This window comes from Lindgomyces ingoldianus, assembly GCF_010093535.1.
Source record: "Lindgomyces ingoldianus strain ATCC 200398 unplaced genomic scaffold BDR25scaffold_20, whole genome shotgun sequence".
Classification (NCBI taxonomy): Eukaryota; Fungi; Ascomycota; class Dothideomycetes; order Pleosporales; family Lindgomycetaceae; genus Lindgomyces; species Lindgomyces ingoldianus.
Genome location: NW_022985181.1, coordinates 635,984 through 649,282, shown reverse-complemented (window position 1 = coordinate 649,282; position 13,299 = coordinate 635,984). Strand labels below are relative to the sequence as shown.

Here is a 13,299-nt window from a genome sequence, read left to right as displayed (position 1 = left end):
ATCAAGCTGAGAAACTACACAGTATTGCCCCTATATCTTGACGCCTTGTCTCTTTGCCGATTTCAAATCTATATAATTTATTTCCCGCCTCTATCGTCCCCCCTTTCCTTATCTCACATTCCACCCTCACCTCCCCTCCGCTCCAACCCACCAAATCCAAGTGGTCAGGACCTTGATGAAAGAACATAATGCGCCTCCGAAATACGAGTCGCATTGGCACAACTACCTGTCCTAGCTGGGCTGGACTAGAGCGGATTCGAAACCTGAGTAGCTTGCGTTATCTATGTGCTAGTTGGCCGTATTAACCCTTGACCCGATAGGTTGAGCCATTAACTATCGTACATGGGCACTTTGGTCGTTTTGGACCCTCGCGGCGTCCGCTCTCCATACGAAATCCTTCCAGATATAAGGCGAGCCAGCTTGAGATCCTCATTGAGGTTGAACTGGTGCGCACAAGTAGCCGTAATGTAGAGTTTTCGCAATGAGGATGATAGAAATTTTATTGGTTCATCGAGGATGCTTGGGCCTTGCTACCTGATATGCCTGTTTCTACAATAAAGAAATTCGCTCAGTCACTTCAGTGTTGGGGCATTCATCTTCCAACAATATTGGATGCCGCTAAAGCATTCTAACCCTCCAATAGACCATATTGATGAAGAATGCCCTTGGATTGCTGGAGGAAATTGAAAATCTCGAGAGTAGCAGCACCCGATATGGTGAGTCTGGTGACCTTAATTACACCTTCCATAATTGCAACCGCTATGCCGTTCTTCTCCGACTGGGCGTCTACCTCAGCCACCGTGAAAGCCAGGGTATGGCAGATGTCTCCGAACCGCTTAATTCTCTGCATTCTAAACTAAAAGTTCCCGGCGTCTCTGAATTTGCTAGCGCCCATGTTAATTGCATTCAAAAATTGACTGCGAGCGGAATACGACCCATATAGGATTTCGCAAGTAGCGTTGAACTCGAGCCTGTTGAGAAGTCAATCTCCATTGACGAAGTATCTACGATAATCTAAGGAGAGGGTAAATTGCAATGCACCATTTGCGTAGGCGCCACTGGTATCGTAGCAGAAGTACGGGCCAAACCACGGAGTCATACTTTCAGTAGGACATGCTTGGAGAGCTAGATTTATACTTGCCAGCCTAACTCGCACACTTTCCCTGGGTGAACTGAGCTCTTTCCTAAACTGGAGTATTGGGCTAAGAATCATGCCTAGGCCGTAAATTACTAACAGGAGCTAGGTGCTTTCCACCATCACGTGCAATGGGATATCGGACAGCGTATGGTGGATTACTGTAGCAGGCGCGTTTCATGAGTGGCACGATCGAATCTAACTGAGTCTTTGAATCGTCGGGGAGTGTATTCAATCTCATGCGGGGAGATTTGACTAGAGTCAGCTAGATGAAAATACTAAATGCAAACACTGGTCTGAGGGTAGGCACATGCTCGGAGCACTGAGTTGTAACCTAGAAATAAAAAAACTGATCCTTGAAATATAGCGACTATTCGCCGTGATGTAATATTTGGGGTGCCACTGCCTAGTTTGTGGCATTCTTTCCCAGAGCGGCGGCAGCTTCTTCTATTTAGCACTACCAAAAGTCCTAGATTCCGTGTCACCTGGTTCCCCTTTACCTACACACCAACTAAAACTTCATTTTTCCCTATGCTTGTCCTTCTGATTTCACCCGCGGGAATCGCAGTCTCACCATAATGCCCTCTCACCATCGCCTAATTCAGAACCCTACCGCTGCCCAAGGTAGCACTCTATGTTTCACGGTCATGGCTGAAGTTCGGACTATATATGAGGCTGCATGGTTTCGACGTTCCTCCCGCAGGATTCCGCGGCCGCTGCCAGCGGTAAGGCCAGATTTGCGACCGGCCAGGCATCTAGCAGAATCTGAAAATGTCTGGTACACGCTCCCGGACGTACCATTCGACGCTGCTCTAGTGGCGCTCATCCAAAACGCCGCCCAGGGTATTCATACCGGCGTGCTTCGTCTTAATATTCCAGTTTCGCCAGATTTTCGCATCATCGACATCACCGAAGCCAGTTGCATCGCCTCATCCACGATGACCAAGGTGTTATCACCCGGACAGGCCCTCCTCAAATCTGAATCTCCTCTACCTCGCCCCAAAGTCTTACCCACCAATTGCAGCACCAGAATATATACTCTTCCCCACTGGCTAGTAGAGATGAATGTGGTCAAGAGTAGAGACAAGCCACTCTTTTTTTTCCTGTGCGAGTCTCTCCAATCGCATACGCCGAACTACATCCTTGCAAGATGGGACTTCTTACGTCAGCGTATGTTCACCGAAAATGAAACCATCGCAATCCTAGTGCGGCGTGCAGAACAGGAACCTCGAATACAATGGACCGGGATCATGCTGGAGTTTTATTTCCTCCTACTCGACCACACCGAAGCCCTCACCGCGACAGCACCAACGCTCGAACCCCAACTTGGCAGCCTCGAACTACAGCTGAGCGCCCTCGCCATAGCCATTCGCATTGAGTACTATCTGTTTCGTATGACGAGAGACCATCGAATGTGCGGAAAGCGTGCATACAGGCGGCAACTATCCCAGAGCGAGCTTCCGGACTTCATGAAAGAGCTGGACGGACTTCTTGAGCAAGAGTTGGCACGCATGCAGGAACCTGGTATTGGTCACTTCCAGAGCACAGAGCGTGAACTCATCGGAGAACCTGTCAAGGTCGACTCCATTGCTAGCCCTGCCCCTTGGGCTGCGTCGTTCTTCTGCAGTATCTGCCAGGATAGCCACCCAGCGGCCGAATCTGTCAAGCCCCACAATTGCCAGTGCATCTTCGGTGAGAATTGCCTTGGTCCAATCCTCAACCGTGATGTCCCTTTCAGTAACGCTTGCCCAAATTGCCGCACACAGCTTCACGAACCCCTCCAATGGTGTTCGGTTCTCACCCGCGAGCAACGAGATTGGCGCACAATATTGGTTTGGAATCTGAGGTCCAATTTGCAGAGCCTGAAGAAGGAAATCAACGCCGACCCGGACCCTTTCACACCCCGTGAGCGTATTGCTGGCTGGGCCGGCCGGCTCCTTCACGGACTTTGGGGAGAATCTGGTGGTGGGGTGAGAGTAGGTTCGGTGGTGCCGACTCCGCACTCAATTTCTGTGGGAATGTACAATTAATGATCAGGCACATGATCTACTAAACTTCAAACCTATGATTGTAAGTATACCTAGGTAGCTGATGGCATCATTTGAAGGATACGGCCTGGAGTCTCCCTGCCAGTTTTCACAAATTTGCATGGAACAACTGCGAAAAAGGGTGTGGAATTAGTGGAGGCGCTCTAGAAGATTGTAAGATAATTTCTCCTAGGAAGCATGAGTAATATTATTGACCAATACGGTTGGGGACCCGAAAATGCAGAGTGTGTCGATGATATGTCCACGGGCATAAGTGAAGGCTGAAGGGCACGTGCTGTCCGTTTCCTCATGCGCTGCGCTCTAACTAGCATAGAGCTATCCCGACTTGTTCTTCTCTCCTCCTATATATTTTGCCCATTAATTCTGCCTCCGTTTAGCTTGCCCTTGACAACCTTTTAATCGGCCTTCAATTCCATAGCGTTAAACAAACATTTCCAAGAATTCTGTGCAGCCACACCACCAATATACGACCCTATCAGCTCACCCCTTCCTTCCTTCTGCCTCAAAAACTACGGTTCGTGCAGATCCTCTAGCTGCTCTTGCGGTACAATCGCCTTCTCACTGATCTCATAATACGTTTCCCCCGTTACCTTCCACCATACGGCATATTCCAAAGCGTCTTTAAAACCTCATTCTCTGTATGTCTCGCTGCTATGCTATCAAGAAATCTCACTGTGCTCGTTTTAGCCCTTTTTTCGAACACTGCCACAACGTTACCTTAATCTGAATCACTAAATTTCAGCGAAACGAATAGCGAGAGGCTGGCAAAGATGCTGTAGGTTTTCTTGCAATGGGATGCAGTATACGTTAAAGAGGAGCGGCCGTCATCTCTAAGGGCTCTAACAAAACAGCTGAACTAAATAAAGCATATTAACAGTGGAGGATCTCTACAAGTGGAGGGCAGGCAAATTGGCGTACCGCGCACTATAGAATGCCGAACTGTGCATTCCCCAAAGCCACTAAGATCGGACAAGAAAGAATGCTTAGATCCGCACCAACCACGACATTAGCCATATCTAATAAACATTGCAGGTGTGATGGTTACGATGCATAGCTACAAACCCGTCTTATCTTGCGACCGACGTTTTAAGACAACCCCTTACACCCAGTCTAAGAATCTAATCCTCAATCAGCGGCACCAGCACAAGAACACTCTACCATTTCAATAAAATTTCACAGGCAGACTTTGTTGGTGGTGTCCCTTTTGAAGTTCTATCCCCGCCATCTGTATTTATCGTGAAACAAGTCCCACAAATTACGAGTCTATAGCTAGCTTGAGTCTTAAATGTAGAGCACTAGAATCTGCAGTGTGTCTTGTCAATAAAACCTATCAGGCTATACCACAGACAGTGACTGAAATGAGATGTGAATTCGGGAGTAATTAGGAGGATGATTCGTACGCCAAAGTTCACTCGATTTAAGACATTCACGCCCACACCCTTAAATTTTTTCGGCCTCGAATACTACTTGCTTCTCCCCTAAATAGTGTCACCAATGCCGTCGCCAAAACAAACTACAGACGTGTAGACGGAAACGATTGTCTCCAGAAATGGTTTGATGGACGACATACCATTGGCCTCTTTGCTAGGGTGCAACCCCAGGCGAAAATCATGGAATTGGATGAAAAAATCGATAGATAATTACGGGAGTTGGATATGCAAGATGCGAACGGAGGAATATTTGTTCGGTTACTTTGGCAGAAGGGAGATGCCTGGTTAAAGTGGGACGCGGAGTGGGAAGAGATGGGGAATCGCGGTGTTTGGGAACAGGAGGGGCTTTCACTCCCTATCACAGTACATTGGGGGAAGACAAAGGTTGAAGACGTTGTAGAGATTGCTCTGAGTGTCAAGGTGATAATGGCTGACAGTTCGAAAATATCAAGGCGTTTGTTCGGATAAGCTACACTTGGCAGGCGGTGAAGGGTATCGGTGCGTACCTTTAGTTGGAATATTAACCTTCAACTTGCTTCCAAGGAGCATTTGGTGGAAGGTTAGCCAATTTAGCTTCAAAATCGAACGGCATACGATGAATATTCATGGGTAACAGGATTGGATGTAAGGTTTCATCTACGGCACAAGGAGTTCGGAGGAGAGGGGGCGAAGGGGTGAGCGTTTCCAATGGCTAAAAGATGTCCAGTCAGTTTCTTTCACCTGGAAGGATGCTAATTCATTTGAGAAGCGGCTCTGCGTTAGGTGTGGCGAAGACCATGATGGTGAAGGTTCAGAGATTAGTCTATTTATTGTGTTTCGGAGATAATCCTTACGGCCTTATGGCCATCAACTCCACCTCCAGAATTTAAAGGACGTTGGTGTAAGCCAATTTTGCTCTTGAGTCATTTCCACTTTCGGGGAATTGGGCCGTGTTTCTGAAAGTGATAGAGGACTATAGAGAGTAAAATTAAGGGTGTATCGCGAAGCCCTCTTCATCCGTTCGCGGAAGCAGTGGAATTTTGGAGAGCCCGCTGTAGGGGACCAAATCAAAGAGGGATGGCATCACATCCCCACCTTCAGCATTTACCCATCACGATCGTGGCATTACGAGAGGAAGCGAATCAGGCAAAGTGAAGTCGGTTTTTTTATGGTATAGCTATCTGAATGGTACCCAAACACAACCAAATGCTGAAGTGAAAGCGTCCAGCATGCTGGAAACTATCTCCAAGCAAGACACCCAAGCAAGCAATGAAAGCAAGAACCAAGCCGCGCTTCGGTAGCAGCCCCTCCTCGCTGCTACAGTGATGCCCCTCCCTTTGACAGATGGCACCCCCTCGCGGAAAACACAATAAAGCATAGACAGAAGGAAAGAAGAGAAATGGAAAGACAATACTTAGAATGAGGCCTACAAGCTGACGAGAGTGTGAGGGCGACGGTGACGGCGAGCTTATATAGGTGCTTGGGGAGAGCTAGTCTTGGCGCCACGTGATGGCTGCAGTGGTAGTGAAGGGGATTGGTGATTGATGCTAGGTGATATCCTGATTGGGGCAGAAACTGCTAGAATATGGAGGCGGAAGTAATAGGAAGAATTGAGGTGCAGATGGAATTTTCACTATCGGTGACGTTGGCTGGCCAACCCGGACTCTGAAACGCACTAGAACAATTAAACAGGGGAATTTTTAAAAATTCCAACATCTTTGTGAAAAGCTCTGCCACTGAAGAGGCTGCACACCCAGGTGAGCGAAATAGTGGCGGGCAATATTGATGGGATAATGAGCGAAATAGTGGCGGGCAATATTGATGGGATAATGAGCACAATAGTGGCGTAGAGCGAGAAACTCACTTGATATTCCACATATATGACAGATTAAAGCAATTTGCAATACGTGTAGTTACTTAGGTAAGCATAATGTGTCTTAGAGGGGTGTAATCCTTGTAGTGAATGATTTGGTCACGTGCTACGGTGTGTCTTTGGGTCGCGAAGTGACATATCTACTTATTTATTTCAGTAAAATAGTATCAATGAAGCGAAATTTACCGCAGGTAGCCCAGCAGGCACGTATTCTATCAGAGAATCTCTAGATATGCGATTTTACTCTGCTCGATTAAAACCTCAGTCCCTAGGGAATTAGTACTTTGGCGTTGCGGATTCACAGTTTCTACGATGAACCAGGGATGATGATAGAGACTAGATTCATAATAGTTGACTGAAAAAGTCGGAACGTAGTGGAGTAGGGTCCCGAGTCATGATTGATAGCCGCGGCCTAGCCAAGAATTCGACCAGCCCTGTGTTTCTTTCACGCCCATTCGCAGAGACCGGTAGCGGAGAGCGGAGAGCGGAGAGCGGAGCAATAGACCATTGATCTTCCGGGAAGTTGTCATTGATCTAGCCTAGCTTTATTCCATACTGGATAGGCTTCGAGCTACTAAATTGCTGATAGAGACTCATCCAGCGACTCGCACTAGCCAAAGGTGGAGGGACAGCGGAGCTCGGAGAGGGGATCCTGGGGTGAGAGGAACTCGAATTTGACAAGAAGAGTCGCTGCGCAGCTTTCCAGTTCACATTAGATTGTCTTTCAAATCGTACAATGCAAATGTTTAGCAAAAGAAACGAACAAGGCCAAAAAGAAACCTTTTACGGATCCGTAAGCCAAGAGAGTAACGTTGCACTGACCTCATGGTGGGCCTTGCAATTGGGGATGACAGATGCCAAGGAAAGCTAAAAAAACCTCGGGGGTCTTGGTTTCCTGGGCATCGTCGACTTCCAATTCACCTTAAATCAGACCTCATCTCATCGATTCATCTGTCTTCGTCCCTATCGGCTTCCCGCAACATTAAATAATCGTTGCCCATCCCTCCATACGACTCCATGCGCATATCACAAACTAGAGGAATATCGGCGCACTGACAAATATTTTCTCGTATTCGACTCCTCACGGCCGGATAACGATCCTGAGGAATCTCAGCACGTGCTTATGGCACAGCTCTGTCCTCACAACTCCATCATGTTGTATATGAGTCTCAAGTATCCGTTCAGTCAATCTACTTGGCATATATTTCCTCGCTGTCAATCTCTTCCTCACCTAGATCACTTGCCCCTCCATGATAACCACAGTGGACGGGGAGGATCCTTTGGCTGATGCGATGAAATCGTGCGGCGTAGCAGAGTATCACCTCGAAACCGCGCGATACGGATATACACTCTCTCTATCTAAATGACTAACGCAGGCATCATCCGATAGTCATCCCATATCCTCATTATCTAGTGCTAATGATCCACCTCAGACATGGCTTCAAGACATTTTGCACTGTCCCGACAATGCGGAAATGAAGACAAACAACAGCGAAACGTCCGCGTTATCTGCAAAGCACTGACAATCTGTCACACCCTGCACTGCCGTTAAGTGTAAGCACAAAAAAAGAGTCATCTTTCACGATTTTACTACAGTATTCAACGCTGCTCTTTCCTTTATGCCACTTTCTTTGCGAGTGCGGGGAACTGACGCCAAACAACAAGCCTTGTCGCAGACCGTCGAGATAAGCACCAGCCACAGATAACGGCCAGGGCACTCATAGGTGAATATGTGCTGGTGTGACAGCCCACCGCCCTATGCAGACTTCCTTTGTACCCAGGTTAGCGGAAAAGCACAACAAATGCCATGCATTGCCATCCCCGCCGCTCGACTTGGACGGGGATATTTGGGGGTCAGTGGGGTATTGAAGGCAGGGTTCCGAGCTCCCATCCAGGCTATAAAGCAGGTACTGCAGTATTGGCTAGGGTTAAAAGTCCGCGCGAGAGCATCACCTCGATCTTTTTCTCTTCCAACCGTGCTGCCCAGTCTCTCCATTTTCCTCTCCATTTTGCATCATGACAACGCCTTCCCCCACCAACCCGGACTGGTTGAACAAAGGCGACAATGCCTGGCAGCTCACCGCTGGTAGTCTTGTCGCCCTCCAGAGCGTTCCTGGTCTGATGATCCTCTACGCTGGCATGGTACCCACTAAATGGGCCGTCAACTCTGCCTTCATGGCCTTCTACGCCTTCGCCGCCGTTCTCATCTGCTGGGTCGTTTGGGCATACAAAGCTGCGTTCGGCGAAAAAATGCTTCCATTCGTCGGCACCCCAGGCCCTGTAGTTGCCATGAATTGGGAGCTTAAGCAGGCTGTGCTACCAGCAGCTAAAATCACGGCAAACTTTCCCCTGAGCACTATGGTCTACTTCCAATTTGTCTTCGCAGCTATCACACTTATCCTTATGGCGGGCGCGTTTCTTGGCAGAATGAGTTTCCGCGCTTGGATGGTATTTGTCCCTCTCTGGCTTACGCTCTCCTACACTGTTGGTGCATTCAGCCTTTGGGGCGGAGGTTTCCTCTTCTGGAAGGGTGTCATCGACTACTCCGGAGGCTACGTTATTCATCTCTCATCTGGCACAGCCGGGTTTGTCGGAGCATACTGGATTGGTCCACGACTTAAGACTGACCGGGAGCGATTTACGCCACACAGCACACTACTTATGCTCACCGGCGCCGGGATCCTCTGGATCGGGTGGAACGGATTCAATGGTGGTGACCCATATGCCGCTAGCCCTGATGCAGGTGCTGCCGTCCTCAACACCAACATCTGTACCGCAATGAGCCTCCTAGTCTGGACAGGTTTGGATATAATATTCTTTAAGAAGCCCTCCACCATCGGCGCCGTCCAAGGTATGATCACCGGTCTCGTCGCCATCACCCCCGCTGCGGGTGTCGTCGCCGGCTGGGGTGCGGTTATTATTGGGGCCTGCTCTGGCAGCGTCCCTTGGATAACCATGAACATCGCAGGCAAGCGTCTCAAATTCTTTGAGAAAGTTGACGACACACTTGGTGTCGTGCACACCCACGCTGTCGCTGGGGCCCTCGGCGGCTTCCTCGTCGGCATCTTCGCGACCGCAGAAGGCTGTCTCGCTTTCGCCGCTGTTTCGCCCGGCGGCGCGATCGCGGGCAACGGCAAACAAGTCGGTTGGCAAATCGTGGGCGCTTTATTCATCATCGGTTGGAACATCTTCTGGACGTCCGCTATTCTGCTGTTTATCAAGTACGTCTTACGCATTCCTCTGCGCATGACTGAGGAGGAGCTTTTGGTGGGTGATGACGCAATCCATGGGGAGTCCGCATATACATTTTCTGAGCCTCGTGATCACCACCATCCTATGACGCTTCATGGTCATGATCCTGTGAAGAAGGTTCCGGATGTTGAGGCTACGGGAGAGGCGGGCAGTTCGAGCTCGAAGACGAAGACGGCGGCTGGAGTGCAGCCGGAGAAGCAGGATTGATTTATTGGGAGGATTGGGGTTGGGATGGGGTTAAGTGAACTGGGGGTGTATATAATTTGGTCGCTAGAATACTTGGTTAGAGACATAGCCCGATTTTTAATAGTTTATAAATTGCGTTAAATGATCTCCTTGATCAGACACTAATACCTTTTAGACACTGTGCAGCCTTGCAAAATGAAACGCCGTCCTGTAACCCTGCAACACTTGGGACCTGTCGCTAAAGTCCAAGCATCTGTCTCTTAGCTCCAACTCACCACCTCCGAAGTGGTGCTCGTGCAGTGCTGACTTGTCTTGGAAGGACTGCGCTGTGTTAACCTAGTCGCTCCCAGATTCGAGGACCTAAGTTTGTGATCGGGGCGCAAGCGGGTGGGGTAGTCCTCGCCGGACAGTATACCTGCCACCGTACCGGTACCTGGTATTCTGAATGCCATTAAATTCTGCCCCACCCCACCTAGAAGAAGTAGGCGATGCTGTAGTGTTGTTTGAAGGTTAGTTTAGCGTTGAGCTGTGTATATTGCTCTAGATGGGAGCGGATCAGGAGATAGCGTTATGAGATGTGTGGGCTGATGTTGAACTGTGTGTCCGGGTGGAGTTAAAAGCAGAATATGTGATCTGGTTACCATTGAGCTGAAGAGGGCAATGAAATAGTGGAAATCTTTGATATCTGACTTGGCGTTGAGCATAGTTGAGATTTCGGCGTCTCACTCGGACTCCCGCTTAGGGTAGCGTTCGATGTGTCTGACATGACTGTATTGGGTGGCGTCGAATTCGATCCCCGAGAGCCATTCTCATGGCTATTGTGATTGTTATTATTAATATTGTTGCTGTTGTTATTTCCTCCCGACCATATGCCTCCATGGTGTTTAATAGAACGTAGTACAGTTCCTACTGTTACCGATAGTAGCAATCTCTTGGCAGTTAGAACGAAAGTGAATTGCCTTCTGTTACTGTACAGTTAATAAGTCTATAGTTACTGCAGCAACTGCCTATACTAATTAATTTCTTAATGTTTTAGTAACGCGTTCGCGGAGGACGTTTTCGCGCATAGTAGTACGAGGGCTGCTGTGGAATAGGAGGCACGCCCGGCAATAAGCTGCAGCAGTACATTTATACTGCTTAATCTGAACTCTTTGTTGCAGCTGAAGACGATATATTCTATAGAGATCCACTCACTAGGTGGCATTAAATTCAGCGTAAGCACTAACTAACGCTGTACAAGATAGCTTATGACTTCCTATCTATCCCTGCTACAAACTATGAGTGTGAGACCCTCTAGAGCCTTTAGAAACACTAGTTACCGCAGTAACTGCACTAAACAGTAGCTTTATAATTAATTAACCTAGTAGTAACTGTCATCGCCTGTAAGGCTGTTTTAATTTACTCTCTCTGTAAGAATGAAACTCTATTGCTGACAGTAACGCCTTAAAAACACTACTAACTGTAGCAGTTACGTTCCATTAAACACCATGGCTCTAAGACGGGCTGCCTAGTCAACCTTGGGCTTTGCGTTCCACTATACTATATCAATCACATAGCAGTAGATCCAAGGCTTCACCGTTCCGAATGAAAGTGATCCTTAGACGCAAGGGGAATGTTGAAGTACGTGTTTTAAATGAAGCCATACAATCAATTGAATGGACTTTCGCTCACAGCCAAAAAGAAACATCAGGCTTGTGACAAAGGAGGCATCCGGGCAGGATGGCAGTCAGGCCTGCAGCTAATATACTGAAGTCAGGAGAGAAGTGCATCGAAAAGATCTTCTGTCTAGGCCAGACTCTCCTGCGGACGCAAGCATGCAGCGTCTCGTCTGCTCCTTCCTGATCGTTCGCTAATTCTAGAATCTAGGTAACGAGGAACTACCTACACACGCGGTCTTTTGCCGTAAAATTAGAGATGTCCTTAATACAAAGGAAGCACGTGTATATTAATTAAACAGTTGGGAGGGGGCTCTTGACAACGGGGGGGGGCAGAACCAACTACGATTAGAAACGCCTTAGCGCAGATCCTTAATCAAAGGTAAGAGGAAGGAGAGGGAGATGTGTAAAAAAAAGAAACTCTGATACATCAGGTCTTGATGCTCAGCTAGTCTATGGATGATTGAGCTGGAGCTTTTTCGGCCATCCCCCGTCGTGACTTTTCCAGTCATGGGTAGCTCTCGAGTGCGGACTGCATAGCAACAGTTGAGAGAGGTTGAGCTTCGCATTTTGTTGCAGTGGAAGCCTCATTCAAGCTAACAGGCTTAGAGAATAATCTTAGACACCAGAGAATCAGGAATCTGGAGTATTCGTAAATTCTTCACGTTGCAAGCGACATTGAGTGCGAAATGATCAGATTTCTAGCTACTCTCAAGTCAGCCGCTTACTCAAAGGCTTCCCAACCCCCTATCGCAAGCCCTCCTCCTCTGATTAGAGTGCTGACATCACCTATAGTCACCACCACAGACCCAAGAGTCTTTCGGAACAGCAAACCACAACAACTACGAAATCGCCCCGTATCGGACGCTTCAGCCAGCACAATTTGAAGAGTTCTTGGCGTTATACGTCACTTCCACTGAGACCTGGGTATTGTTTTGCTGTTCCGTGCGCGCAATCTCAAGTAGATAAAGAGACGGGGACGGTGTTGACAGGTACCTACTACGGGATGTCTTGAGAGGCTGAAATCGGTTGTGAGTGGAGTGACCCCAGGAGGTACAAATTAAGAGGGGGTGTCATAGTCGCTTGGCCCCTTGCACGCCACACGCATGTCCAAGAAACCAAGACCTGGGACAAGACGATATAAACACGACAATACATCCGGGGACAAAGAAATTAAAATCAACCTTTCTTTCGTATCTTCGCGCTACTTATACTCCGCTGTTGGGCCGCTAACCCCGCCCTGCGTCTCCATATAGCATGTCTTAGTATCGTATATTTGCGTATCCCCACCTTGGCGTCAACGACTTTGCGCGACCATATCGAACAGCCAAGGCATCCCAAGGATGCACTAAATTTCGAGAATCCATAGTGGTGTAGTCCTTGTTTTTCCACAAAGACCTTGAGTGGCAAGCTTCGGATCTCAGTGCCATCAAGCCGCTGAACCTTCGATCTGATGACCATGGTTTCACTTCAGATTTGGTCTTGGGTATTTTATTTGACGACACTTCAATATGGGTTGCAAAACACCTCCTCTCCTTGGCTTCTGGTCGTAATCACGGGGGGAAATTATTTAAACAGAGAAGTCCCTCTAGCCATCGTCCATTGCTCCGCCATAGTCTTATACCGAAAGCCTAGATCATCATGGTATCTACATTCGCTCTCAGGGCCATCACGGCCGTTCTTTCCACAACTTATGTAGCAGCCCAACTCGTTGGAACCCAGCAATCCGAAACACACCCGA

At 48.3% G+C, this 13,299-nt stretch overlaps 7 protein-coding genes across 7 annotated transcripts; 4 read left to right on the top strand and 3 right to left on the bottom strand.

The window, feature by feature from the left end:
• Window positions 1-90: 90 nt before the first annotated feature.
• On the bottom strand, window positions 91-1,213 carry BDR25DRAFT_356327 (uncharacterized protein; the record flags this gene model as incomplete). The annotated part of the gene is made up of 7 exons (XM_033695616.1): window positions 91-102; window positions 131-245; window positions 343-530; window positions 577-596; window positions 634-856; window positions 919-1,004; window positions 1,042-1,213. 7 exons carry the CDS (start codon window positions 1,211-1,213, stop codon window positions 91-93), a joined length of 816 nt encoding a protein of 271 aa, XP_033546436.1.
• A 53-nt stretch (window positions 1,214-1,266) lies between these two features.
• On the top strand, window positions 1,267-3,447 carry BDR25DRAFT_356326 (uncharacterized protein; the record flags this gene model as incomplete). Its single annotated transcript, XM_033695615.1, has 7 exons — window positions 1,267-1,288; window positions 1,343-1,395; window positions 1,437-1,464; window positions 1,503-1,623; window positions 1,704-3,147; window positions 3,243-3,315; window positions 3,356-3,447. The coding sequence occupies 7 exons, from the start codon at window positions 1,267-1,269 to the stop codon at window positions 3,445-3,447; spliced, it is 1,833 nt and encodes a 610-aa protein (XP_033546435.1).
• Window positions 3,448-4,623: 1,176 nt separating this feature from the next.
• Window positions 4,624-6,603, bottom strand: BDR25DRAFT_356323 (uncharacterized protein; the record flags this gene model as incomplete). Its single annotated transcript, XM_033695614.1, has 12 exons — window positions 4,624-4,661; window positions 4,705-5,082; window positions 5,139-5,304; window positions 5,334-5,415; window positions 5,470-5,644; window positions 5,680-5,687; window positions 5,722-5,831; window positions 5,876-5,927; window positions 6,031-6,139; window positions 6,169-6,241; window positions 6,307-6,451; window positions 6,569-6,603. 12 exons carry the CDS (start codon window positions 6,601-6,603, stop codon window positions 4,624-4,626), a joined length of 1,371 nt encoding a protein of 456 aa, XP_033546434.1.
• Window positions 6,604-6,680: 77 nt separating this feature from the next.
• BDR25DRAFT_356322 (uncharacterized protein) lies at window positions 6,681-7,872 on the bottom strand (the record flags this gene model as incomplete). The annotated part of the gene is made up of 10 exons (XM_033695613.1): window positions 6,681-6,772; window positions 6,822-6,877; window positions 6,915-6,977; window positions 7,022-7,186; window positions 7,230-7,287; window positions 7,343-7,374; window positions 7,447-7,565; window positions 7,610-7,677; window positions 7,706-7,787; window positions 7,834-7,872. 10 exons carry the CDS (start codon window positions 7,870-7,872, stop codon window positions 6,681-6,683), a joined length of 774 nt encoding a protein of 257 aa, XP_033546433.1.
• A 28-nt stretch (window positions 7,873-7,900) lies between these two features.
• On the top strand, window positions 7,901-9,962 carry BDR25DRAFT_394254 (ammonium transporter; the record flags this gene model as incomplete). Its single annotated transcript, XM_033698295.1, has 5 exons — window positions 7,901-7,994; window positions 8,062-8,144; window positions 8,190-8,372; window positions 8,401-9,814; window positions 9,850-9,962. The coding sequence occupies 5 exons, from the start codon at window positions 7,901-7,903 to the stop codon at window positions 9,960-9,962; spliced, it is 1,887 nt and encodes a 628-aa protein (XP_033546432.1).
• Window positions 9,963-10,098: 136 nt separating this feature from the next.
• On the top strand, window positions 10,099-10,358 carry BDR25DRAFT_356320 (uncharacterized protein; the record flags this gene model as incomplete). Its single annotated transcript, XM_033695612.1, has 3 exons — window positions 10,099-10,137; window positions 10,168-10,202; window positions 10,244-10,358. The coding sequence occupies 3 exons, from the start codon at window positions 10,099-10,101 to the stop codon at window positions 10,356-10,358; spliced, it is 189 nt and encodes a 62-aa protein (XP_033546431.1).
• Window positions 10,359-11,390: 1,032 nt separating this feature from the next.
• On the top strand, window positions 11,391-13,150 carry BDR25DRAFT_356318 (uncharacterized protein; the record flags this gene model as incomplete). The annotated part of the gene is made up of 15 exons (XM_033695611.1): window positions 11,391-11,413; window positions 11,460-11,597; window positions 11,634-11,724; window positions 11,763-11,841; window positions 11,895-11,940; window positions 12,011-12,065; window positions 12,099-12,136; window positions 12,188-12,240; window positions 12,264-12,334; window positions 12,366-12,485; window positions 12,551-12,598; window positions 12,638-12,751; window positions 12,825-12,931; window positions 12,983-13,107; window positions 13,137-13,150. 15 exons carry the CDS (start codon window positions 11,391-11,393, stop codon window positions 13,148-13,150), a joined length of 1,122 nt encoding a protein of 373 aa, XP_033546430.1.
• Between the last annotated feature and the right edge of the window lie 149 nt (window positions 13,151-13,299).